A 26,939-nucleotide genomic window follows, 5' to 3' on the forward strand; every position below is an offset into this window, starting at 1 on the left:
TTATACAGCATTCCTGCCGAGTACAGAAGAGCATGCGACAATTCTGTGGACAATCTACCTCTGGTTTCACATTCACACCTTAGAACAGTTCACCTAGACTACCTACCAACTCTCAGGGAAATCTGTAGAACAGAGCAGTGTAGACAGGTCACAAACACTAAAAGAAGGTAACATGATTGCTTTTAGATATACATGTACATTTAAAACTTTCGAACATGCTATATTTAGGTTGTTTGATCTTACACCTTAAACTTTATGGCAGTAAGGTTACAGTTAAATTGTTTGGGAAATAGATTTTAGTTTTATGTGCTTTGTTGGCAAATAAAACACAGTTTTTAGTTAAGATGAAACGTTTTTTTGCGAACAAAGCACACAAAACTAAAATCTATTTCCATTCTAACACGTTCGAATTACACCAGGAAGGGATACTGATCAGGAATCCTTTTTTAGGCAGAATAGCCAAAATTAGGTCATTTTGCGAAATGTGTTTTAATCGACAAGACAATACATGATAAAACCTTTCTTTGCTTATATAAAAGAAAATCTTAAGAGTGTTAGAATAAACTACTTTATAGTCTACAGGGAAATCTGTAATCCAAGAAAGAAGTTAAAGTATAAGTCACTCAGAGTTGTGCAGTAATGATTGTATATGGTTGCATGCAAACTTCAGTTGTTGTGAATACTTGTGACATTATTTGAATAGTGCATTACATGTGTTATAAGCCCTTCTTATTTGTATATAAAACTAAGTTTAGTTCAGACGCATCCAGAACTTTGTCTTTTGGAAAGTGTTAAGAAACTGATGTTTTAGAATTTTCAATTTGACTGATTTATGTTCCTTTTTTCAGGTTTCATCATTATTTGGACAGTATCACTCTTCCATTAAAGGATAGAACAATGTCTACCCTAGCAACAACATTTGTTTGACATTTTCCAAGTATTGGTGTCAGAGATTATGACATTCCTGTTTAGAAAACCTCAAATTCTGAGTGTAGACCAGTCTTGGGAATGCAGGCTTGCCACTTAAGCCGAAAATCAACCAATTGGATGCTGTGGTTTTAAACAGCTCCTTCATGACAGGGCCGTAAATGGCAGCACGTTTTACATACTGTTACCGAGAATTTCTTTTTTATTCAATAGCTCATTTGTATAGATGAATTTTGTATCAAAGAGCATTTTTGTAGAAAGACAAATGTATTTTTGTTATGTTTAATGTACAGTCTTGCGACAAATGAAGTGTACACATTTATAGAACTGCATGGCAAAGTTTATATCTTATTGTCCGAAAATAATGGTGAATGTACATGTTTGTGAGTTTTACACATTTATAGATGTTTTTATTGGAGATGTTTGGATAAGAGTTAATATTTTAAGGTTAGTGTCAAACATAAAATGATAAGTTGTTATTCTGTATGGATGTCACAGTGTTGGAGGATATAAGGCTGAAATACAGATGGTCATGTCACAAATTGTTTTATACTTGACACGGTTCAATTCTTTGGAATATATTGTTTTAGTTAGTTTGCTAGAGTACGGATGTATTAATAGAGTTTTCTGTGGCGGTTTGATAAAAGACATTATGTCTGAAATCATTCATCCTCCACCTCTGATAAATGTGGGGAAGTTGACAGTTACTTGAGGAGAAAAGGTATTACTGGTACAGTATCTGGGAACACTGGCTGGGTTATGTGCCTGCCATTACATAACTGAAATACTGTTGAAAAACTGCTTTAAAACCAAAATAAGCAAACTGTTATTAGAGAATAGTGAGATAAAAATATACATATTCATTCATTGGTTAAAGTATTACATTTTCTTATCACAAAGGGGACAGTTTTTATTTATTTTCCCAGCTGAAGTGCTTTGTGAGGTAATACTGATTAAAAGAACCTTAGATTAATAGATTCAAAATAAAAATGTTGTTACAGCCTTCGGAAAAAGATGCTTATTCAATTTGAAACATGAATTTCATTATTTACCTTCATTCAGTTTAGAGCTTGAAAGGATTTCAGTAAACATACTGATAGAAATTCCTGGACATTTCCAAAAGAGAAAAGTTAACAGATATGTTTTGTAAGTACTGTAAAATCAGCAATTAACCAGAGTGAATTCTTTTCTGGTATTCATAAAAGATAAATCTCAAGAAAGTGTTTGTACTGTTTAAAATGGCACTATATTCTCACAAGTTGGCCTTATATTCTCACAAGTTGGACCTATATTCTCACAAGTTGGCCCTATATTATCCCAAGTTAGCCATATATCATAAATATTCTGCTACAGGTAACCAGTTAGAATATCTTCTGATTTTACACTCCTACTCTAAATATATTATCTGATTTTACACTGTCTCCTACTCTATTCAGAAAGCATGTTTGAATTATGGTGCAGTTAATGTTATCTTGTTTGAATATGTTTTTCTTCTGTTTACATCTAAATAGAATTAAATGCTTTAAAGCAGGTCTGTGATCATACTTTAATCCAATTAATAGGTTAAGGTCATGCACCAAGGTAAAATTTATACAGTCCTACCTTAACTGCTACATAGAGGACTTTTGAGAATATTTTGAATAGCAAGATGAATTGTCCAGCACAGTACCCCAACTAAAGGTTTCAGCAAAAGTACAAGGTCCTTTATATAAAATCCACACCATATCTCTGTGTTTTAGCTATACTTTCGAGAAATTTATAACATGAGCATATTTCTGTGGTTGAAGGTGGGGATAGATATATGTGACTTGAGGGAAACTGTTTAGGCAATAATGAGACTTTGCCGAGTAATCACAAATCAGTTACTTGATAGTCAGATTTTTCCATCTGCACCTTCAACAAGTGATAGATTCTTTTACTTGCAAGCCATATTCTTTAATTGACAGAAGAAATAAAGTAAAACATACGATTTTCCTATGATAGTGTCTGAATTTATGCATTCATTCATAAATGGCAGCATGCCAGTCATCGTACAGCCCCAGGGTGTAAGACACGTTTTTCTAGCACTGTTTTTGCCCTGGGAAAATCATGTCTGGCATTCAAGAATAATTATTATTATATGATGACATTTTGCATATACATTTGGTTTAAGCTATGTGATTGGAGTACTCCAAATAAACTTTCAGTTTCAAATTTCAGTTCAGGGGTTTTGGTCAACCATAGAAGGATGTATTTTTTTTGTACAGATTCTTTTATTTATAATGAAAATTTTAGATATTGTATTCAGTTTAATATACCCATTGAATGAATTATTTATATTTATGTATATTTTATGAATTATTATTTGCATGAGACAGAACTCGTTTTAATCAAGTAGAATCAGTTAGAAGAAATGATATTGAATGGAAACTTAAAGTAACTTGACTAAAATTGAAATGTCATCTTTCTGCAGTTTTCCATTAATTCCTTGATATTTGTACTTTTGATGAACTATAATGCAATGTTATATATCTAATATTTATTTCTTGATTTTTGTGATTGCAAGTAAAACTTTAAACATGAAAAAGTCTTTGTTATTTATGACTGATATGTTGAGCATAGGTAGCGGTGTCATGGTGGTATTGTGTTAAATATATTGAGTTGGAAACAATACTGCCTATCACTGGACAATAGCCGGAATGGCAACGGCGGTTGAGAATCAAACCCAGATTGCTAGCACATTCCATCCAGTTGTTAGATTCATTTTGCATTTATCAGGTTTCACTGGACAGAACCATCTCCAGTGCAAGACATTATAACATCCGGTAGCTATTGGTCTTCACGAAGCAGATGTAATAACTGTTCACAGTAATGTACGTTCCATCAGCACTGAAAATCAGATTAAACCAGTGAATAATTTTACTGATCTTAGAGAACTTACTATCACAGCAGCAGTCTTCTATTGATATGTTACTGCTGTAAAAACTAATTCGAATCCATGTTATGATATTTTCTGAGCAGGGATAATCCAGTCCAAAGTTCATGGACAATAAGAGTTCCGTTTTAGCCGTTGCTAGCATGCTATTTGTGTGCTTTTTAAACACTAAAGGCTAGGGAGTATATGGAGAGCTGTCCTACTTGCCCAATGCGTCTGCCTCAGCCGCCACTAAAAGATTTATGGTTAAAGTTTTGATGCACTTTTATTTTTAATTATGTCTGCTATTACCAAAAGGATTTGCTTCAACTTAAAAAGTTTTTCTTTATTAACATCCGCATTATTTGGCATTAGGACCATATCGCTTGTACTAAAGTTTCATAAGTTATACTCCCCCCAACCCCCTTTATACTTTGACTTTCAGTGTACACTTTCACTCTGTACTTGTATTATAACTACATTTATTATTACCTGGATGGTGTCACCATCAACGACGTACCTTCCCGTATCCACAAATTGGATGTGCAGCGAACTTATTGGCACACAAATATGACAAAATTTCCCGAAATTTAAATGCTCCCCCACCCAACCAACTTCATACACTGCTAGAAGCCACTTCCCGGAACTGCAACAGAAATTCCTTAAACCACCAATTTTTCCTCATAAAAACAGGATGATACTAGCGAATCCTGACATCATTTCCAAACGTTTCACTGATACTAATGTATATGTGTACAAAAAGCTACTCCGTACAGTAGAGTCTGTGTTGAGAACAATTTTCAAAGTAAAATGGAGAGTGGATGAAATGAGGAAATATAATAAATAAAATAATGACTGTTGGACGAGTTGACCTGATGCATTGTCAGTTTACCATTACTGTTTATTTTGCTGTTGTCGGGCCTTGACTTTTATCGATAAACTTGAAGCATACAATCTCGGGACATCTCGCTGTTTTCCGACTATATTCGTATAAAATGTACGTTCATTTTACTTCCGTATATTTGGTTTCAGGATTAGGTTATCTGTCAAAAATCCCTCTGCAGACACTGGACTAATGTAAAATTTTCAGATTTCTCGCTAGTCGCGTATCGCAATGAGCATTTTAAGACTAAATTGTTTTTGAAGTTCAATACCTACCATGTAATACTTATGTTTTGAAAACGAAAGTTGTAAATAAGAAAAACATGGCGGAAGGAAGGAAGTTTACTGAAAGTGTGCTCGGTGCCTCTGATGAAATTTATGATTACAACTGTTCCTCTTGCGAAGAATCTGGAGTGTATAAGGAAGCACATAAATACTGTGATAGTTGTAAGTTGTATTATTGTAAGAAATGTCTCGGTGATCACAACAAGTTTCCGGCTTTAAGAGGACACCTAATAAAAGATGTGACCTCTCAACCGAAACAGACTGTTCAAACTGGGGCACCAAGCGAATCCACGCCAGGAACCCAAACTGAGCCATGTGAGAACCATCCTGAAGAAATGATCAAGATGTATTGTGGTGAACATGATATTGTCTGCTGCACTGTATGTATAGCACTCGAGCACAGGTATTTTAACTTTCTTTTAGATTCTATTTATTATATAGTAATATTACATTTGATTGTTCCTGTTATAAATGTTTCTTTAACAGTGGTTTAAATATAAATGACATGTACTCGATAACAAGATTTGGACAAATTCATGTATAAAGAACGGCGCCACATATTGATAAGTTGATTTAAAATTATTAACAGTTTATAATATTTAGGACCTAATTTTTTTCCATTAAAACACACACACAAACGCGCGCGCGCACACACACACACACGAGAGAGAAAAAGAATTGGAACTTTTGTAATCTCAGAGAAACACTCAGGACTTTTTCTTTTTGTTAAAATCATTTACCATGTCCCTACTGTGTAACTTCTTTTGGTGCCGTACTTTCTATAAAGATGAACCGCACACATATTTTTCTGACATGATTTACGATTTTGTATTCATTTGTAAACATTAGGGAAAAAACTACTTTCGATTTTAAAATGCAGTTTGAATTATCAGAATAAGCAGTAACAAAATGTGCTTTCTATGTTTATTTAGCTGATACACATACTATGTGGTCACGTATTTTTTGATAAACGAAGATTTTAAGGTTTTACTGTATGATTAACGAAGATACAGTTTAAAAAACTATCGATATCTTGGTAGTTTGGTTTGACGTTGATCGAGTTGACTGTCTTTAATAGTTAAAGACGGATTCATCAAAAGCACTAGATCCTTAATTTTATGAACATGGAATTAGTTGTCATGTTTAATTCAGCATATCATTCTTTGGTTAATGTTTCATTTAAATAAGCATGGAAATTTATAGATTTTAAATTAGCTTACATGGTATTACCCTTACTTTCCCGTAAATGTGATGCCCCTTTTATATTGGAATTTTAAGCAGGTAATTCCAAATATATACTGTCAGTCAAACTAATAACATGTATATTATGTGTTGGACCTTTCTTATATATAGAAAAAGCGGTAAATATTGAATCAATTTTAAAATTATTTCTCTGTTTGCAATGTGAAGCGTTATCAGCATTGATTTTTTTTTACTTTTACGTTTTTATTTTTAAAACATATCTCTTTTAGGTTTGTAGCGGAATCATGTTGATACTTTTCAAACGATTTCCTTTTGTCAACTTTGTCTGTAGACGGTCGCATCTTTATTTTGTATATTTGAATCAGCGTTAACACCGTCTTTGGGTCATCATGATACTTTCTCTGATTTGCTAGTCCAAATTTCAGAGAATGGCATAGACAAGAATTTTCTATCGACTATGGTGGCATATTTCTGCCTACCACATAGCCATTTATTTATGTAGACAGTTTTCTCTAAAAATGTCACATATCCAGTTATTATCTGGCAAGTGGCAAAATTGCGTGTTATCCAGATAATTAAGTTAACAGGACAAAACTGCCTGTTAGAGCCCACTTCTGCCGTCCACATTTTCACATAAGTAAGTGGTTATTGTGAAAGTTTTCATGATATCCAGTTAATATTTGTACCCAAATTGGCGTTTAACGGTGAGCCTTTTCGTCCCCTATACGGAATTGTCACGGTATTGAAACGAGCCTGAAATGTATAGGCGAGCGGGTAGCTCAGTCGGTAGAGGATTGGAACGGTATTCCGAGGCCCCTGGTTCGAGTCCCGGTCTGGCTGCACATTTTTCTCATACTGTGACATTTGACGCCCAACGTGGGGCCGTGACGGCATAACACTGGTTAGTCTCCGACGCCTGTAATTGCTTGATTTATAAAGTACCCGCTGAAATCATGACTTGAATATTGAAACGGGGAGAAAATGTGTAGGCGGTCGGGTAGCTCAGTCGGTAGGTTACCGGAACGGTATTCCGAGGCCCCGGGTTCGAGTCTCGGTCTGGCTTTACATTTTTCTCACCCTTAGACAGAATGAATAAGTGTATATCCGCCTTATCCCCTACCACCACCCCTAACTGAATAAGTGACATTTTTACGAAAAAAATCGAGATAAGTAAGTGGATATGTGGTTGGCAGAAATATGCCACCATAAGTGCCCACTTCTGCCATTCACATATTCACATAAAAGTGGTTATTGTGTAAGTTTTCATGATATCCAGTTAATATTTTAATATTCGTACCCAAATTGGCAATTAATGGTTATACCTTTCGTCCCCTATCCGGAATTGTCACGGTATAGAATATTGAAACGGGGAGAAAATGTATAGGCGGTCGGGTAGCTCTGTCGGTAGAGCATTGGAACGGTATTCCGAGGCCCCTGGTTTGAGTCACGACCTGGCTGCACATTACGTATTCTCATCCTGTGACATTTGGTGCCCAACGTGGGGCCATGACGGCATTACACTGGTTAGTCTCCTGATTGATTTATATAGTACCTGCTGAAATTCGAGGACGAATTTCAATTTGGTGGGGAATTATTTCACGGAATAGAACTTGAATATTGAAACGGGGAGAAAACGTCTAGGCGGTCGGGTAGCTCAGTTGGTAGATTACCGGAACGATATTCCGAGGCCACGGGTTCGAGTCTCGGTCTGGCTTCACATTTTTCTCATCCTGTGAGATCCCCTACCACCACCCCTAATGGTTTGTGCCTGTAGATAGGATTTGGAATTATAAATTTGCATAACGGTTATGCCACTTTATGTATTTTCATTTATTCCGTAATGATAGGGGACGATTACGGAATATTGCCAATTATAAAGATACCTAGTTAACGTAAGTGGATATGTGGATGGCAGTAGTGAGCACTAACAAGCAGTTTTGTCCTGTTAAGATACTTAAGTGGGTAACAAGCAGTTTTGTCACTTACCACATAACTGAATAAGTGACATTTTTTTACGAAAAAATTCGAGATAAATAAGTAGATATGTGGTTGGCAGAAATATGCCACCATAATTGACAAATATATATCTTCTATACTACATACCATGACAGTTTGTACTGTATTACTTTTAGAGAGTGCAAAGACGTTCACTACATTCTAAAGCTAGCTAAAGATATCAGAACAAGTCAAGAATACAACGACTATGTGGCAGAGGTGACAAGAATCAAAACCGTGTATGAAGACACTAAACAGTCCATCCAGGATGAAATGCAAACAATTAACAATGTTAAAACTGAAATTATCAATGAAATAAAAGAGTACAAAAGAGAGTTAGTTTCAAGAATAGAAGAGCTTGAGAGTAAGTCGATTGAAACTGTGAATGAAAGGCATAAGCAACTTAAAGAAAAAATGAATGATACTGCAAGCCATGTAGATAAATTATTAAACAAGGTAACAAAACTTGTGCGAGAGATCGATAATACTAGTGAGGCACAGCTGTTTGTCCAAATGCAAAAAATGAGAGAAATGAAAAACGAAAAGGATATGACTGACAAAGACGTTAAAACGTTTGAAGGACTGAGTTTTTCATTAGACGACAGTGTTAGAAATGCTCTTGGTGGCGTCGACGGACTTGCTATCGCAAACGTGCCATTAAGAATTCTTTCGAAGAAAGAGTATAAGATTTGCTTCAATGATGACGTAAACGACACGTACTATGTGTATGATACATGTAGCTTAGATGATGACACCTGGGTTTTGACATGTGACGACAAACTGAAACGATTTACCAGGTCATTTAGTAAACTGGCTAACATATCGGTCCCAGGGAAATTGTGCGGTATATGTAAAACTTCAAGACCAAAAGAATTAGCTATTTCAATACAAAACAAGCAAACAATACAGTTTGCTCAGTACAATGCAAAAACAATGTCACTGACACAATCATTCAAAGTAGATGTTTCATGCAAAGGTATTTGCTGTAGAGATGACTACCTGTTCGTCACTTGTGGCGGAGGCGACAAGGACAAAGTCCTAGGTCATTTACGACAATATGATATGAAAGGTAATCTTATATGCACAGTTGACACTGACAATACCGGTCAACGAATCTTCACATCGCCCCGTCTTATGACTCTTGAGTCTAGTACAAATAACATATATATAGCAGACAGAGACAACGGAATCATTGTTCTTGACAGGAATGGAAAGATAAAATGCCATTTGTATGATTCTTTTCTGAAAAATGGATGCGGTATTTGTCTTACAACTAGAAATAATATTCTTGTGTCCGGTTGTGATTCTAAAAGTATACATCAATATGATGAAAATTGTAGGTATGTAGGAACAATCTTGAAACTTACGGATAAAATGCATTATCCTTCATGCTTACGGTTCGATGAATCAAAGAAACAGTTAATTGTTGGCATGAATAAACACAATGAAATGTATGTTTATGATGTTGAAAGTTAAACGAGACTGTATATAGTTAAAAAATAGTCGCTATGCCGATACGTTGGTCAGATATTTGTTTTTTGTGTGTGTTCGATATGTTGCTGTCAGAAACATGTACATTGTACATTCATATCCAATTTTATGTATGTATATAATATTAGTATTTTGTTATTTTGTACGTTTTTTTCCTATCTTTTTAAATGTTTGATGCAGATAAATCCTGTTTTGACAATTTTGGAGGGTTATGTTTTAAAATATAGTATGCAAAGTTGTAAATTTGTAATTAGGCTTTGATATTCGACCATCTTATATCAAATTGTTTTAGTTTGTCCTGTTGGTAAGTTGATTGCACCGATGATCACATTTTAATTTTTACCTACTTGTATTTAGAAATGTAAAATATGAAATCATTTTTTCATGTGTTCTTGTTGTTTAAATGACATCCAATCGTTATATCTTTGTGTCAATCTTATATGATATTTGTAAGAAGGGCAAAAACATATTTGCTAAATGATTTGTATATTATGATAGCAGATGATATTCTTTGAGTAGTTATTCTAAGGAAAAATACCGTGTTACGTTAGGTCGAAGTAAATTGTATACATCAGTTGTACAGTTGTATGACTTTCTTACTGAGAGTAAATGGTTTCAATTAGTTGTATGACTAGTATTTTTGCTGAGAGTGATTTGATTCAAACAGTTGTGTGTCTTTTGTACTGAGTGTAAACTGATTGAATCAGTTGCATGACTTTCGTACTGAGAGAAAATTGACTCAATCACTTGTATGACTTTTGTACTGAGAGAAGTTGTATGACTTTCTATTTTAGAGTACATTGATTCATGCAGTTGTATGACTTTCTTAATGGTGAAAATTGATTAAATCAGTTGTATAACTTTCTAACTAAGAGAAAGGTTATTTAATACGTTGTATGACGTTATAACTGAGAGTAAATGGATTTATTTTAGCATTCGAAAAAATAATAAAACAAAACACTAAGCGATTTATCATTATTATTCAATATTAATTTATATAGTAAACATGACATCATACGATAATATTGTAAGGGGTAACAAGTAACGCTAACTTATTTGGAGATTTATGGCCACTTCAGGTTTGGACAGGGAGTGCTGGAGTAACTGTTCAAACTCAGTCAGCCGAGAGAAGAACCAGCGGGCCTAGTAGAACAGGGAGTGCCAATCGAAGCAACTGTCCATAAAAACGAGCAATAGTATGACAGGGAATGCCGAAGCCACGGTCCGAACCTGCAGTAGTCAAAATAAGCAAATGGCAAAACCTGTTGCGAATAAGGCAAACTATTATTGTAATCCACGGACAAACACGCAACTTGACTTGAAACCAGTCAAGTCAAAATCTTGGCAAGTGCAACAATAAACTACGCAAACTAGGCAAATATGGCAGCGCAACAGTAAACAAAGCAAGCTAGGATTGCCAGATCACTTGATCACTCGGGCAAAACAGAATTGCAGGCTTACGAATAAAACTATATCTTACGACGATTAAAGTTACGCTGTGTATAATTACTATAAATACACCAGTCGTAAATGCCATTAAACCGACGGGAATGAGGCCAGGGCCTCAACATCGGTATACAATACAAGACCAAATAATGAAATAATTTTGTTTATGAGCAGTTGCGTTTTATGGCCCGCGTGTTCAACCTTCGGCCGACAGAATTTTTCTTACTTCATAGATCTATATGTTTTAACATAGTTACTAAATGAACACAACCGTTTCAAATCAGCCAAGGTTTAGAAGGTTCAACAACATAGGGTGGGTGGGATGGGAAATTTAGTTTTCAGCAGAGCAGTTTTATCTCCGGTGTTGAATCGAGAAAGAGGAATTGGCACGGATTTATTGTGCTTGTATAGATGATTTTAAACAAATTATTGGTTGCTATGCTAATTCGCGGTTGTTTTGATTTTTACGCGCATGCGCTGTTAACGTGAGGCAAAAGAACTCTCAACCATAAGAACACCTATATAAAATTATCATTATATTATGAATTGTATTGCCATCATAAAGATAATTTCAGTCAAGTAATTTATTATACAGTATACTTTGATTAAAGACATGTATGTTAATTAAACATATCTTACCTGACAAGCCTGCTTTATTCTTAATTTCGTCAGAAAAGAACAAGCATTTCCAGTCTTTTCTACACATCATACAAATATAAAACTTATTCCTTACATTTAAAGGTTTCATATTTTTTTCATTATATCTATTATTCCCACAACTTCAAATAGTTGTTATATATATTTTTCTCCGCCTTGAATGACATCTACATATTTGGGGTCGCGGCCCCATGTCACTGAAGTTGCTGTTTTAAGTGATATACCGGAGATCATTGCGTAAATATTATGCAAATGACACCTGGGTAATCAAGACCGTAACTTAATTTCGAGATTGTCCCCTAATTAGAGCGGATCATAAAAGTTACTGAAGCAAATAAGATGGCTTTGATGTGATATACATAAATGCCTTCGGTCATCAATGCCATTAAAAGAACGCACTCGGATTAATATATCACGTGGCAGAGCTGTTTTGTGAATCAAAAAAAATATATAAATAAATAAACATTTCACGTGATATCTAGTATTTTAAAATCTATAAGAATATACTTTGGAACTTTAATGGACATTTCCTTTTAAAACGATGAAAGTGTAGTTACAAAAAATCTAAATATTTTATATATTAATCAAATCTAACTACTATACACACTGAAGGAAAATACCTGATATAAATTTATATTTTTTATTTCTTATGTTTACATGCTGGATCATTTTCATATCGAAAATGTATCGCGCACAGAAGTTATTATCCGTGATTTAATAGAATAATTATGATAAACTTGAATTCCGCAAAGAATAGAACAAATAAAGAATGTAAGTGTATAACACCCCTCCCCGCTACCCGCCCCCTCTCTATTAAATCTGACCGCCGCATTCACCATTCGAACCACTTTGATAATGTCAAATAAAAAAATTGTCAAATTCGAAGAAACAATAGAAATAAAAAATAACAATTTTAAGATGATTATTATTATTTTTGAATACTGATTGAATTGATCCCCATTTGAGTATAACTTGATGCAAAACCAAAGCCTGAACTTTGTTAATTGAACATTTTATTTTCAACTTCGACTTTTAATTATATTTCAAGTAGCATGTAAGCTAATTGCACCGCGTGGTAAGTTATATGAAATTACGTTAGGAAATAAAACAAAATCTTTCTATTACTATTAAGTAATGGAAAATATCATTTTTTTCAAATTTCTTAACCTATTTTGGCGAGTTCAAAAGTGCCCGATAAATAGTCCATTAACTAATCCAAAATCATCAATGATGATGTGCATTAGTTAAAGCTGTGGGTTTGCAAAGATCAACATATATTTTCCTTTGTCTTTCGGTGGATATTTACTATAAAAACAAACTAATTATTGATCGAATAGATTAAAATACAATATCAATCTAACGTAATTTATATTGTGCAGTCATGTCTTTTTGCCCTACATAGAGTGCGCATGCGCGAAAATTGTTTCCCGTTGCCAAGGAAGTAGCTCTCTGTAAAAAGGTCTATAGTATTACCGTTAATTGTACTGGTTCCTAGCTTAATGGTACGATCCAGACCAGAAACCATGCATAACGGATGCTTCAAGGTTGTCTGGCAGAACTTGTAGCAGCTGCAGTTTGTCGTCGTGCAGTGGCAATATATTCTGCAGACCAGAAATAAGTGACATGTCAGGAAATTCAGTGTTCACTGGATTATACAGAGTGCTACATACACATGATTCAGAGTTCTTGGCATTTGCCTTTGGTTTAACAAATTTTACATCTGTCAGGTCCCTAGGTTTAATTCCATGAGTTCTTGGAGGCACCTGCCATTGTTGGGGACAAGATGTCTTGGATATTATATCAGGCACTGCCTTCATCTTGAGTGTTTTGTAGTGGGCTAACTGGTAGACAAGTGCTGCAACATGAGCACAGGACCCTTTCCCTGCACCACAACCACACAGCTGGCTTCTAAGCTCCTTGGTATTCACAAGAGTGATCTATAAAAGAAGAGTTAAGGTTAAATATAACGCAAATATATCTAGGTTTACACAAACAGTGTAAATGATAAAATGGTCAATAGCTATACATAGCTAGTGTTATCTCTATTTACGACATGCATGTTTGTTCAAGCGCCTAATTTTCAGTTTTGATACACCAACACATTTGAACCAGTAATGTCCATGAAAGAGGTTATAACGGTAAAAAGTATTATTATGCGACTCTTTTACATAAATCACCAGTTCATATTTTGTGCTATTGACCGGTCAATAGTTCAATACTAGTTATGCTGGACAATTATTTTATCGCCCTTTTAATATTTATTTCTGAAGTCTTATTTACACTACAGGCAATAGTATCTATTAAATACACAAATGACTAGCAAGGCATTCAATAAGTGCACTTGTTTCATCTTAAAAATTATATAAGAAAAGTTTTTTTTTGAAACAACATGAAGTTATCAGTGTGTTATTTTATGTATCAGTGTGTGACTGAATAGATCTACTTATTTCCCTAAATTTTCTAAAAGTGTATGTAATCTTATATGAAATTTAACTTACTTGTATTGACCATGGAGTTTCATTCTTTTTCATGGACCTGAAGCATTTACATCTCACACTACACCCTTCTGCATTAACTTTAACTGAAAATATAAAAATAGACATATCTTAATACACAAATTTCAATACAAAGAATATAACACGGAACAACAATAACCTAAACAGAAATTACTGTCTCAATAGTGTGGGTGGGGTAATGTGTTAAGTGCTACATTTCGGTAAAGATATAGGTCGTAAAACATTAAATGAAACGAAATTTAATATTAAATTCGCGCGTTGTATGCTGAAAACAATAAAATGGAAGTAATAAACGAAAGAATTTGCGTTTTTTAATGTACAAATAACACACGGAGTGTGTTCAGAACTTCAGTCGTTTCCAACCGAATACATACCTGAAATATCGTGAATGTACGATCCATGGAAAAATTTGTAGCCCTTTGAAAGGTGTTTGTTCGGTACTTTAGAATGTTTTTGAATGATTGAAACCACGTCACTCATTGAAATATTTGGTATAGCTGCTAAATTATTTGTCCAACCTGGATCCCTGAGGCCTTTGTTGACAGTCGCCATTGTTTACATTACGCGATGCGTTAAGAGCCTCGTTTTCGATTTTTTCAGAACGAGGCGTGAATAAGGAGTGAGAAGGTCAGACACTAAATAGAAAAATGGCGCGAAAAAAATGGTAGTCGCATAATGGCGGATACAAATAGTCCTCAGTTTTTTTTCTGTAGAGCTATTTTCCTTATTTTCTTTGCAACAGATCTCTGCTTGACATGTAGGTATGATTCGCATAATGGCGGATACAAATAGTCCTCAGTTTTTTTTCTGTAGAGCTATTTTCCTTATTTTCTTTGCAACAGATCTCTGCTTGACATGTAGGTATGATTCGCATAATGGCGGATACAAATAGTCCTCAGTTTTTTTTCTGTAGAGCTATTTTCCTTATTTTCTTTGCAACAGATCTCTGCTTGACATGTAGGTATGATTCGCATAATGGCGGATACAAATAGTCCTCAGTTTTTTTTCTGTAGAGCTATTTTCCTTATTTTCTTTGCAACAGATCTCTGCTTGACATGTAGGTATGATTTTCATAATGAAATAACAACATGACAGAATGTTTCATGGAAACTTAGATCATACACTACAATTTGGGGTCTCAATTTTTAGCTGATTTTGCAGTTTGTGTGTTTGACTGAAACTATTTTTCTTGCATCAAACATGACCCCCACTTTTCTTTTGATTTTTATTCAGCACTGACAATATTCTTCAAGGAAATGTAAGCTACAGACATTTAAAATGGGTCCTGGTGTGTGCTGCGACCATTAGAAATATGTCAATTTTATATAGAATAAAGAAGAACAGCTATTTAGTGTGTTGTAACCTCAATTGCTTAGTGATGACAAGCAACGGTGTTTACAGTTTTTCCTTGTAAAATAAAGTAAACTATTTGCAGGAGAATATAATTTCTATTTTTCTGCTTTCGGAAAATAATTAAAAATATGATATCATTATTATTCAATATTAGTTATATAGGAAACATTATGTCATAGGATAATATTGTAAGGGGTAACAGGTAACGCTAACTTATAACGTTAACATGAATTTGGAGGATTATGGCCACTTCACAACTTAGCAAACCTCAGTAACTGAAAGTTTGATCCAGAGCGCTTAAAGCTTTAATGTGTATAAGTAATTATGTATGTATATGAATTAATCTGGTTAATTTAGTTACGAGTACAATTTTATATGACTTTGAAGACCAACATTCTAATGACCTTTAATACTTCTTCAGCCGAACGAGTCAGTTGTTATGCGTTAAAAGCTCATGTCCCCCTCCCCTACCCCTCATGAACTATGCTCACATGACTGTTCATTTTGTTCTGATGAATTTATATTGTATAGATATAAAAAGAGTCGTAATTATTCGTATTGATCGGTCAAAATTTCAAAGTCCCATGTTACATTTGCATACATCTGTGTTTCCGCCTAATGCAGTTCTTCACGTTTGAATCTATATTTTTTCTACAATGTAGGATTTGATTAAATTATAATTTTTCAAAACTTCAAAATATACTTAGAAAATTCAGCAAATAAAAAAGATAGGGTCATGTGCTTGCTTTTTTGTTAGACTGATTTGAAAAATTCGGACCTCATGCAATTTTTCAAAATGGGAGCCTATGGGAAAACCAGAACTTTTTTTCATAACGTTTTTCGCGAGTTTTTTAACGATGTAGATTTTGGTAAAACTTTCACAGTTGTATATAAACATACGGCCTATAACATTGTGAAATAACATGTATAGGTACGTGCGCTAATTTCTGAGATATTTGACCAAGAAATAGAACCGGACATTCCACGCCAACGTTAAGACAGTATAGCTATTTTGATTGATTTAACGCGTCATATGTTTATCAAACACGCGGAACAACTCAAGGCGGGAAAATGCACACATATCGTCTACTATTACACGCAAATCTGTTCGAAAATACATACGTAACGGAAGACGGAATAAATGAAAATTTAAATTTAGAGAATGTGTCCCACGCGCGACAAAATCTGCAACAAGTACTGCTTTTGACAACATATTTGACATCTAAAAGAATTGTCATTCGTTCAAACTTTTATACACATTTTGTGCTGTTTTGAAATATGGTATCTTTTTAAGAAACCTGTTTCGTTTTTATCTGTCATTCGTAGAATTAGGCTGTCCATTCAAAATTTATGTCCCCTAAAAGAAAACAGCGTCATATTTATCTATTCCGAAAAATTGCCATTGTTTTATTTAAAAAGAGTGAGTTATATTTAAGAAATATTTAGGTAAGAACAATGCATTTTTTCTTGCGATTATTTGATATATAGATCTAAATAATCATAACACGATCTAATTTTGATAACAATTTGTACCAAATATGAATAACCGAGACAGTGTCACTATTACAGACCCACTACAACATAATGACCTACTTCTTCCTCCCACATGAACATCGTGCAAATCAATCTGATAATTTATAAATACTGGTATAACAAGTGAATGAAGTATTGCCATGAAATACAAAGTCCCCTACTGGAAGGCATCTAATTTTTTCTACTGCAGTATAACATAATGAACTGATATCTGTAAATAATGTATAAACAATATTGTACTATAAATACAATATGTTATAACAAAACACTTGGATTAAAATTTGTATATATAAAAACCTACAGTTGTTTTCATATAGCATTTTTTGGCCGATTATCAAAAAGATATTATATATTAAGTTATTTATAGGAAGACAAAGGGAAATTGATAAAAAATTCTATATAATATAAGTCCCCACAAAACCGTTTACCAGGAAGAGATAGGTCAAAATACACCTAAAAATTGGATGTGACATTCATGATGTACCACAGAATACTGTTCTCGATTTTTCCCTACGGCCTGTAATAAATAAGTTACAATATAAGCTATTTATAGTAAAACAAAGGAACATAATTCTAAAAACAAGAGTGCCTCATTGTGGTGAACATTTGTGCGAAGTTACATCAAAATCCTTCAATGCATGAAGAAGAAATGCTCCGAACAAAGTGTGACCTTTACCTTAGACCTAGGGATCTGGTTCTTGCACACAACAATCCGTTTTATGGTAGTGCACATTTATGCCAAGTTACATCAAAACCCCTCCATACATGAAGAAGAAATGTTCCAGACAAAGTCATTCTTGTATCTGACCATTAGCCTCTATGTGTGACCTTGACCTTAGACCTAGGGACCAGGTTCTTGCGCATGACACTCAGTCTCATAGTGGTGAACATTTTTGCCAAGTAATATTAAAATCCCTTTAAGGATTGTCGAGTTACAGACTGAACAGGAAAAAAGCCCTTTTGGCCTTTGACTTCAAAGTGTGACCTTGACCTTGCAGCTAAGGGCCCGGGTTTCGCGCACGACATATTTTTTCATCCAGTGGAATATTTGTGCCAAGTAATAATAAAATTCTGTTTTGCATGACAAAGTTATACACCGGACAGGAAAAATGTCCCTTTGACCTTCGTTCTCCAAGTGTGATATGACCTTTGAGCTAGGGTTCTGTGTGTTGCGCATAACATGTCGTCTCATCATGGGGAACATTTATGCCAAGTAATATTGAAATCCCCTGATGAATGAAAGAGTTCTGGACCGAACAGGAAAAACCCTGTTGACCTTTAACCTCCAAATGTGGCCTTAACCTTTGAGCTAGGGGTCCGGGTTTTGAGCATGACAGGTCGTCTTATCATGGGGAACATTTGTACCAAGTAATATTAAAAACTCTTCATGGATGGCAGAGTTATGGACCAGACAGGAAAAAAGCCCTGTTGACCTTTGACCTCCAATTGTTACCTTGACCTTTAAGTTAGGGGTCTGAATTATGCGCATGACATATCGTCTTATAATGAGAAACATTTGTGCCAAGTAATATTAAAATCTCTCCATGGATGACAGCGTTATGGACCGGACTCGAAATTGCGGACGGACGGACGGAATGATGGACGGACGGAAAAGCGCATTCCTATAGTCCCCACCGGTAGGTGACTAATAAAGTTACAGATGGACAATTCAGTCCCTCTCTGAATTACTGTGTTTAAATTCGTCTGCAATTTTATTCATACCTTTTTCATCATAGTTTTAAAACAAAATAACCACTATTCTACACCGTAGAGATAAAGTGTGGTCTTAACCGAGTATTGTGCACACTACTATATTAATTTAGTAATATAATTAGATATTAACACATCACGTATTTTGCGGTGCGTCTTTAAACCATTTTTTTTCTTTTTAAAGTCAGCGCTCAAAATAATAAGGGAAATAACACAGAACCGTAATATCAGATGTTATGCTTACTGCATGCTTTGATTCCGGCTATTAGCATTACACCAGTTGCCGTGATGGTATATATATATCCAAAACTCCTTCTTGGCTCCAGTACTTTCTGTAACCAAATGAACGTCCTCATTTGTGACCCACAAGTGGTCTTGAAAAACGGAATCCCGTTATAATTTTGAAATTTCTCGTATACAAAGAAATGACTTAGCCAAACCAAAAGTAGAATTTTACAAGCGACGAATAAACGGTCTGCCAACTACGACAGCCCAGTCAAAAATATTCAAAGTGCCGATGAGGGATTGCATAGCTTTCAGCGTTGTTTTGGTTTTGATAGTAAATCTTTTTAAAATTGACAGAGGAATTTTAAGAATTCAGTTCTATGCCTTAAATATGAAAGCCTTGGTCGGGCCTACTGTTATGTCTGTGTCTCGTGAATCTTAAACTGAGACATTTATGACTGAAAAATATCTTAATGCTACGTGGCAAGTTTTTTTCTTCTTTTTTTAATTAATTGGTCTTTCCGCGTTTAGTCTCGATTTAGCCAAAAGTTCTTAAAAACTTAGAAATCTTTCAGTCGTGCATCTTACTGAATCTCTATAAGGAAATGTCTTACGAAAGTAAAATATATCTTAGTTTTGTTTTATTCATTCTTATTTGATCACACTGCGCTACGCTGCCCCGGCCGCCTCCATTCAAACCAAACACTCGCAGGCTCAGCGAAAGTCCTGGATGTGACCCGAATCGTAATTGTATTATAAGTAAAAATCAATTCAAAGCCCGGATGTTATTTTCAGAACATGTCTGGTATTAGTGGAGGTATGATTTTTGTTTTTGTAATGTTTTAACTGTTATTTTCCGATTAAATGTGTCAAAAAGTCCAAAAGGTTAAATAAGATAAAGTAGAATGTGTCTGTAGGACACAGGGTGTGGCCCCCACTGGTACACTTGTCACAAATAAGGGGAAATAATTCAAATGTTTGCAGTCTTAATGGGGTATAGCCTCAACAAACATTTTATGAAAAGGATTCATTATTCCAGGCCATATACTTTTTGAGGTATGAGCATCACAAACAAAAAATCCACTATTTTGGCTATTTCAAGGGCCATAACTTTGTAATAAATGCAAGATTCTCAGGAAGAATGCCAAGTGTGCAAGGACACATCATGATAAAGACCCAAGCAAGATTTCATAAATTTACATCAAATACTTTTTGAACTAGGCACATAATTAGGTGAAAATGTGCATTTTCTTACTATTTCAGGGGCCATAACTTTAAAAATAGGGGGTGGAGCCAGCCAAAAAATAAGAGATGTGTAAGTTTATATCATGATAAAGACTTATGCAAGTTTTCAATCATTTATATTAAATACTTTTTAACTAGGTGCATCACAAGGTGAAAATGTGCATTTTTGACTACTTCAGGGGCCATAACTCTGAAAATAGGGGGCGGACCAAAATGAAAAATAGGAGTGCCCAAGTTCATATCATGATTAAGACTCATGCAAGGTTTCATGAATCTATATCAAATACTTTTTGAGCTAGGCGTGTCACAAGGTGAAAATGTGCATTTTTGACTATTTCAGGGACCATAACTCTAAAAAAAAGGGGCGAAGCCAGACGAAAAATAGGAGGTGCGCAAGTTCATATCATGATTAAGACTCATGCAAGGTTTCATCAATTTATATCAAATACTTTTTGAGCTAAGCGCGTCACAAGGTGAAAATGTGCATTTTTTACTACTTCAGGGGCCATAACTCTGAAAATAGGGGGCGGACCAAAATGAAAAATAGGAGGTGCCCAAGTTCATATCATGATTAAGACTCATGCAAGGTTTCATGAATCTATATCAAACACTTTTTGAGCTAGGCTTGTCACAAGTTGAAAATGTGCATTTTTGACTATTTCAGGGGCCATTTCTCTAAAAATAGGGGGCGAAGACAGACGAAAAATAGGAGGTGCGCAAGTTCATATCATGATAAAGACTCATGCAAGGTTTCATCAATTTATGTCAAATACTTTTTGAGCTAAGCGCGCCACAAGGTGAAAATGTGCATTTTTTACTATTTGACTATTTCAGGGGCCATAACTCAGAAAATAGGGGGGAGCCAGACCAAAAATAGAAGGTGCGCAAGTTCATATCATGATAAAGACTCATGCAAAGTTTCATCAATTTATATCAAATACATTTTGAGCTAGGCGCGTCACAAGGTGAAAATGTGCATTTTTACTATTTCAGGGGCCATAACTCAGAAAATAGTGGGCGGAGCCAGACGAAAAGTAAGAGGTGCTCAAGTTCATATCATGATTAAGAATCATGCAAGGTTTCATGAATCTTTATCAAATACTTTTTGAGTTAGGCGTGTCACAAGGTGAAAATGTGCATTTTTGACTATTTCAGGGACCATAAATCTGAAAATAGGGGGCGGAGCCAAACGAAAAATAGGAGGTGCGCAAGTTCATATCATGATAAAGACTCATGCAAGGTTTCATCAATTTATATCAAATACTTTTTGAGCTAGGCGCGTCACGAACCTCAGACGGACGGACGTACGTACGAACGGACAGAGGAACGGACGGACATGTGTGCGTCCAGACGGATGGAAAGACAGACAGATGGATAGACGTTCTGAAGTTCGATAGCTGCTCTCCTTTCTTCTCTTTCTAACTCGAATCGTTGTTCTTGGAGACTTAGCTCCCTCTTTTTAAGTTCCATTTCCTTCTCTTTGATATCCTTTTCAGCTTCAGTCTTCATCTTCAAAAAGTCAAGCGGCGACATTCTTGGTGCCTTTCTGGTAGTTTCGTCTGAAATGATCGTCGAGTTTTTAAAATAATAGTTACATGTTATGAAAAATGTGCATGTAATGATCTAGTATGATACTCACTATAATATACTGTCGAGATAAAGTAATGCTTCAACCTGAATACTGCGAATTCACACACTAACAATTATTTTAAAAAGTTGTAAAGATTATGATCAAGAATCAGAGAAATTGGTTCTGTCCAAATTCAGTCACATGCTTAATCGTTAATCTAACATCAACATCACGATATTTAAGGAAAACAGAAACCCGTGTACGTAGGCAAATAACAATTCGGCTGAATTTCATAAAATTTGACAAAACGTGTGCGTTGTAACAGATTTGATTTTGTTACAACAATTGATCGAAGTGTACTTGATGAATGAGTCGCCAAAAGGATCAAGAGTTGTTTATTGAAAATCTTTTTCTCAATTGCAAATAATCATTCAACCCTAATTGTTAAAGAAGTATAGAATAGAAATAAATACTTTTCATTAGACCCCCAAGAGCTCTCTTTCGGATGTTTTTCCGGTCTCCTCGTCTGTACTCTTTTGATCTTCTTTGGCATCTCGTTCCTTCTGCAGGACGGCCTCTGCTTCCCTCTGAAAATCAAAACATTCTGGCAGAAGAACAGTTTTTTTTTTCTGTTAGGTCTTCTTCCTCTCCGGATCTATTTAAAATATCGTACACAAACAATTGTACAAATCATGGTGTCATTAGTAACATGTCGACAACTATACCTTGAATAATAACATAACTTAAGCGTTCGCAGTCAGACAAGTACGCTAGCATAGGTTGACTGCCAAAATCAGACCAAGTTTAATAACATAAGTTAAGTATCGAAGTGATACCCGGTACGCTAGCATAAGTTGACTGCCAAAATCAGAGCAAGTTTGATAACATACGTTTAAAGTGTCTCAGTCAGACTAGGTACGCTAGCATAAGTTGACTGCCTAAATCAGACCAGGTTTGATAACAAAATTTAAGTGTCGCAGTCAGACAAGTACGCTAGCATAAGTTGACTGCCAAAATCAGACAAAGTTTGATAACAAAATTTAAGTGTCGCAGTCAGACCAGGTATGCTAGCATATGTTGATTGCCAAAATCAGAACAAGTTTTATAACTACAGTTAAGTGTTCAAAGTCAGACCAGTACGCTAGCATAAGTTGACTGCCAAAATCAGACCAAGTTTGATAACAAAATTTAAGTGTCGCAGTCAGACCAGGTACGCTAGCATAAGTTGACTGCCAAAGTTATACCAAGTTTTATAACTACAGTTAAGTGTTCGAAGTCAGACCAGTACGCTAGCATAAGTTGACTGCCTAAATCAGACCAAGTTTGATAACAAAATTTAAGTGTCGCAGTCAGGCCAGGTACGCTAGCATAAGTTGACTGCCAAAATCAGACCAAGTTTGATAATAAAATTTAAGTGTCGCAGTCAGACCAGGTACGCTAGCATAAGTTGACTGCCAAAATCAGACCAAGTTTGATAACAAAATTTAAGTGTCGCAGTCAGACCAAGTACGCTAGCATAAGTTGACTGCCAAAATTAGACCAAGTTTTATAACTACAGTTAAGTGTTCGAAGTCAGACCAGTACGCTAGCATAAGTTGACTGCCTAAATCAGACCAAGTTTTATAACTACAGTTAAGTGTTCAAAGTCAGACAAGTACGCTAGCATAAGTTAACTGCCAAAATCAGACCAAGTTTGATAACAAAATTTAAGTGTCGCAGTCAGACCAGGTACGCTAGCATAAGTTGACTGCCAAAATCAGAGCAAGTTTGATAACAAAATTTAAGTGTCGCAGTCAGACCAGTACGCTAGCATAAGTTGACTGCCTAAATCAGACCAAGTTTGATAACAAAATTTAAGTGTCGCAGTCAGACCAGGTACGCTAGCATAAGTTGACTGCCAAAATCAGACCAAGTTTGATAACAAAATTTAGGTGTCGCAGTCAGACCAGTACGCTAGCTTAAGCTGACTGCCTAAGTTAGACCAAGTTTTATAACAACAGTTAATTGTTCAAAGTCAGACCAGTACGCTAACATAAGTTGACTGCCTAAATCAGACCAAGTTTGATAACAAAATTTAAGTGTCGCAGTCAGACCAGTACGCTAGCATAAGTTGACTGCCTAAATTAGACCAAGTTTTATAACTACAGTTAAGTGTTCAAAGTCAGACCAGTATGCTAGCATAAGTTGACTGCCTAAATCAGACCAGGTTTGATAACAAAATTTAAGTGTCGCAGTCAGACCAGTACGCTAGCATAAGTAGACTGCCAAAATCAGACCAAGTTTGATAACAAAATTTAAGTGTCGCAGTCAGACCAGTACGCTAGCATAAGTTGACTGCCTAAATTAGACCAAGTTTTATAACTACAGTTAAGTGTTCAAAGTCAGACCAGTACGCTAGCATAAGTTGACTGCCTAAATCAGACCAAGTTTGATAACAAAATTTAAGTGTCGCAGTCAGACCAGTACGCTAGCATAAGTTGACTGCCAAAATCAGACCAAGTTTGATAACAAAATTTAAGTGTCGCAGTCAGACCAGGTATGCTAGCATAAGTTGACTGCCAAAATCAGACCAAGTTTGATAACAAAATTTAAGTGTCGCAGTCAGACCAGTACGCTAGCATAAGTTGACTGCCTAAATCAGACCAGGTTTGATAACAAAATTTAAGTGTCGCAGTCAGACCAGTACGCTAGCATAAGTTGACTGCCAAAATCAGACCAAGTTTGATAACAAAATTTAAGTGTCGCAGTCAGACCAGGTACGCTAGCATAAGTTGACTGCCAAAATCAGACCAGGTTTGATAACAAAATTTAAGTGTCGCAGTCAGACCAGGTACGCTAGCATAAGTTGACTGCCAAAATCAGACTAAGTATGATTACATAAGTTGATTGTCTGCAAACAGACCAAGTATTATAATATAAGAAAGTCATACCATGAGGGTGACATACATGTAACCAAGTGATGCCGATATGTAGGAGCATTTTCGTATTCCCCATATCATAGATATGTTATTTTGAAATATAAAAAACAATTCAACATTATATTGGTGACTTACTTTCCTATGTTTTTAGCATCTTCCCTCTTGAATTTTGAAATTAGCAGTTGTGTCCTCTCTCGGACACGACGAGCGTCCACGACAAAACTATCCTCGGTCATAGCCTTGGCTATCTCAGCCCACCTCTTGGATTGCTCGAAAGGGTTTTCACCCAGCACATGCCGAAATAACGTAATGTCCTTTTCTTCTGAGAACTGGACAGGCTTCTTTCGGTTCATTGTTTGAAATAAGAAAAATTTCTTAATTGTCGATAGGCACGTGTCAAAAATATCGGTTTCAAATGGGATTCGTTTACTATTTGTTAATTTTTTCGAATAATAATCTAACTAGAAATGTCTCCAATCGATGCCTCTGATATAAATTGCGATATTATACAGGTTTTCAACAGAATAGACGGACGAGCAGATAGACGGACATGAAACACATGATACCCGGTGTCCATTTTTTAAATCATAAATGGATGCACATAACAGTTTCAGTTTCAGTTTCAGTTTATTGGCAATCAGCAATACATTTGCCTTTGGCCATTTACAAATTTAAAAAAAAACTTATGGCAAAGACAATCATACATGAGAAAGTGAACATATATACAGAAGACAAAGAACAAAACAGAATAATTGTATTCGATCAGGAGACAAGTAGATTTTCAAGAGTATTCTTTCTTACAGTTAATGCTTCTTTAATATATTTTGCAAGACTATATATAATACATCTTTTACTACTGGATGACATTAGTGTATTAAACTTCTGCACAGTAGGCCATGAGCATCGGCCCAGGTATTTGGATCTTATGCAACTATAACGTGGACAACATAATATGAAATGGTATTCTGACTCGATGACATTTTCATTGCATAATTTACATAATCTATTATTCCTTTCTACATTAACATATCTTCCTAGCTCTATCTCTAAATTATGTGAGCATAATCGTAAACTAGTCATTTGTTTCCTTAGGTTGTCATTTGATATGACATCTAAATACTTTTCAAAACAAAATGCAGCTTTATATTTACAATAACTATCTAATTTTGAAATGGCATTAACATTAACACTCCACTCTTGGACAAATTGGTCCCTTATTCTTGTTTTTAACAAATTATAATAATTTACACTGGTATCAAAGAAGTCTGATATTCGAATATCCGAGGTGATTTATGATAGAATTCATTCTGCTAGCCCAACAAGCAGTATTAACATTATTACATAAATCATTATACATGTGGTAAATAGGTAATTCGTTATTTTTCATAATTTTTAACCAGAACTTAACAGCTCTTTCCTTACAAATAACTGATAAAGGCACGCGTCCAAGTTCGCCATATACAGCATAGGTAGGGGTTTGCCTTTTAACACCCAGTATATATTTACAAAAACGAATGTGTAATTTATCTACCTCTTTGTAATTATAAACACCCCATTCTTCGCATCCATATGTTAAAATAGGAACAATCATAGAATCAAATAAAGATAACTTTGTTCTAATATCAAGACTAACATTATCAAAAACATTTAAGAGATTATTATATGCTCTAAGGGCTTAATCATGTAGTGCTTTAACAGCATTTACCATGCTACCGGTGTAGGTGAATTTAATTCCAAGATATACAAAATTATCAACAATTTCAATTCTTTCATTATCTATATAAAAGTCAGGATAAACATTTTGTTTCCTTTTCTCAAACACACATATTTTCGTTTTACTAACATTGATTTTTAAGCCCCATTTTACAGAGTAATGATGTATAGCATCTATTTGTGACTGAAGACTATTTTGATCAGTAGTGAACAATACTATGTCATCAGCAAATAAGATCATGTACATAGACAATAGTTCAAAATCTTTTTCAGTTAATGCATCAAAATTAATATTTTCAGCAATATCATTTATAAAGAGCAAGGGAGATAAGGGCTCACAAATAATCGAATGAAAAAAATGAAAAGTTATATAATTA

At 35.0% G+C, this 26,939-nt stretch overlaps 3 protein-coding genes across 3 annotated transcripts in view; 2 read left to right on the forward strand and 1 right to left on the reverse strand.

Moving 5' to 3' along the window:
* The window catches only part of LOC128555093 (ATPase family AAA domain-containing protein 5-like), a 46,380-nt gene extending 42,873 nt beyond the window's left edge, over nucleotides 1-3,507 (forward strand). The window contains exons 18-19 of the mRNA XM_053536501.1: nucleotides 9-167; nucleotides 849-3,507. Of these exons, the coding sequence (XP_053392476.1) occupies nucleotides 9-167; nucleotides 849-927 (238 nt within the window). The 3' untranslated portion in view covers nucleotides 928-3,507. The remainder of the gene's footprint in view (nucleotides 1-8; nucleotides 168-848) is intronic.
* Nucleotides 3,508-4,779: 1,272 nt separating this feature from the next.
* On the forward strand, nucleotides 4,780-10,641 carry LOC123562724 (uncharacterized). The gene is made up of 2 exons (XM_053536502.1): nucleotides 4,780-5,390; nucleotides 8,323-10,641. Exons 1-2 carry the CDS (start codon nucleotides 5,026-5,028, stop codon nucleotides 9,659-9,661), a joined length of 1,704 nt encoding a protein of 567 aa, XP_053392477.1. The 5' UTR covers nucleotides 4,780-5,025; the 3' UTR covers nucleotides 9,662-10,641.
* Nucleotides 10,642-13,275: 2,634 nt separating this feature from the next.
* Nucleotides 13,276-14,910, reverse strand: LOC128549168 (uncharacterized). Its single transcript, XM_053525606.1, has 3 exons — nucleotides 14,670-14,910; nucleotides 14,278-14,360; nucleotides 13,276-13,716 (listed from the first exon to the last, which is right to left on the reverse strand). Exons 1-3 carry the CDS (start codon nucleotides 14,845-14,847, stop codon nucleotides 13,276-13,278), a joined length of 702 nt encoding a protein of 233 aa, XP_053381581.1. The 5' UTR covers nucleotides 14,848-14,910.
* Between the last annotated feature and the right edge of the window lie 12,029 nt (nucleotides 14,911-26,939).

The sequence above is a fragment of the Mercenaria mercenaria genome, chromosome 2 (genome assembly GCF_021730395.1).
Source record: "Mercenaria mercenaria strain notata chromosome 2, MADL_Memer_1, whole genome shotgun sequence".
In the NCBI taxonomy this organism is placed as follows: Eukaryota; Metazoa; Mollusca; class Bivalvia; order Venerida; family Veneridae; genus Mercenaria; species Mercenaria mercenaria.

Coding starts and splice junctions, on each gene's coding strand:
- LOC123562724 (XM_053536502.1), top strand. CDS start 5,026: ATGGCGGAAGGAAGGAAGTTTACTGAAAGTGTGCTCGGTGCCTCTGAT. Junction 5,391..8,322: donor TGTATAGCACTCGAGCACAG/GTATTTTAACTT, acceptor TATTACTTTTAG/AGAGTGCAAAGACGTTCACT.
- LOC128549168 (XM_053525606.1), bottom strand. CDS start 14,847: ATGGCGACTGTCAACAAAGGCCTCAGGGATCCAGGTTGGACAAATAAT. Junction 14,361..14,669: donor GTACATTCACGATATTTCAG/GTATGTATTCGG, acceptor TTATATTTTCAG/TTAAAGTTAATGCAGAAGGG. Junction 13,717..14,277: donor AAACTCCATGGTCAATACAA/GTAAGTTAAATT, acceptor CTTCTTTTATAG/ATCACTCTTGTGAATACCAA.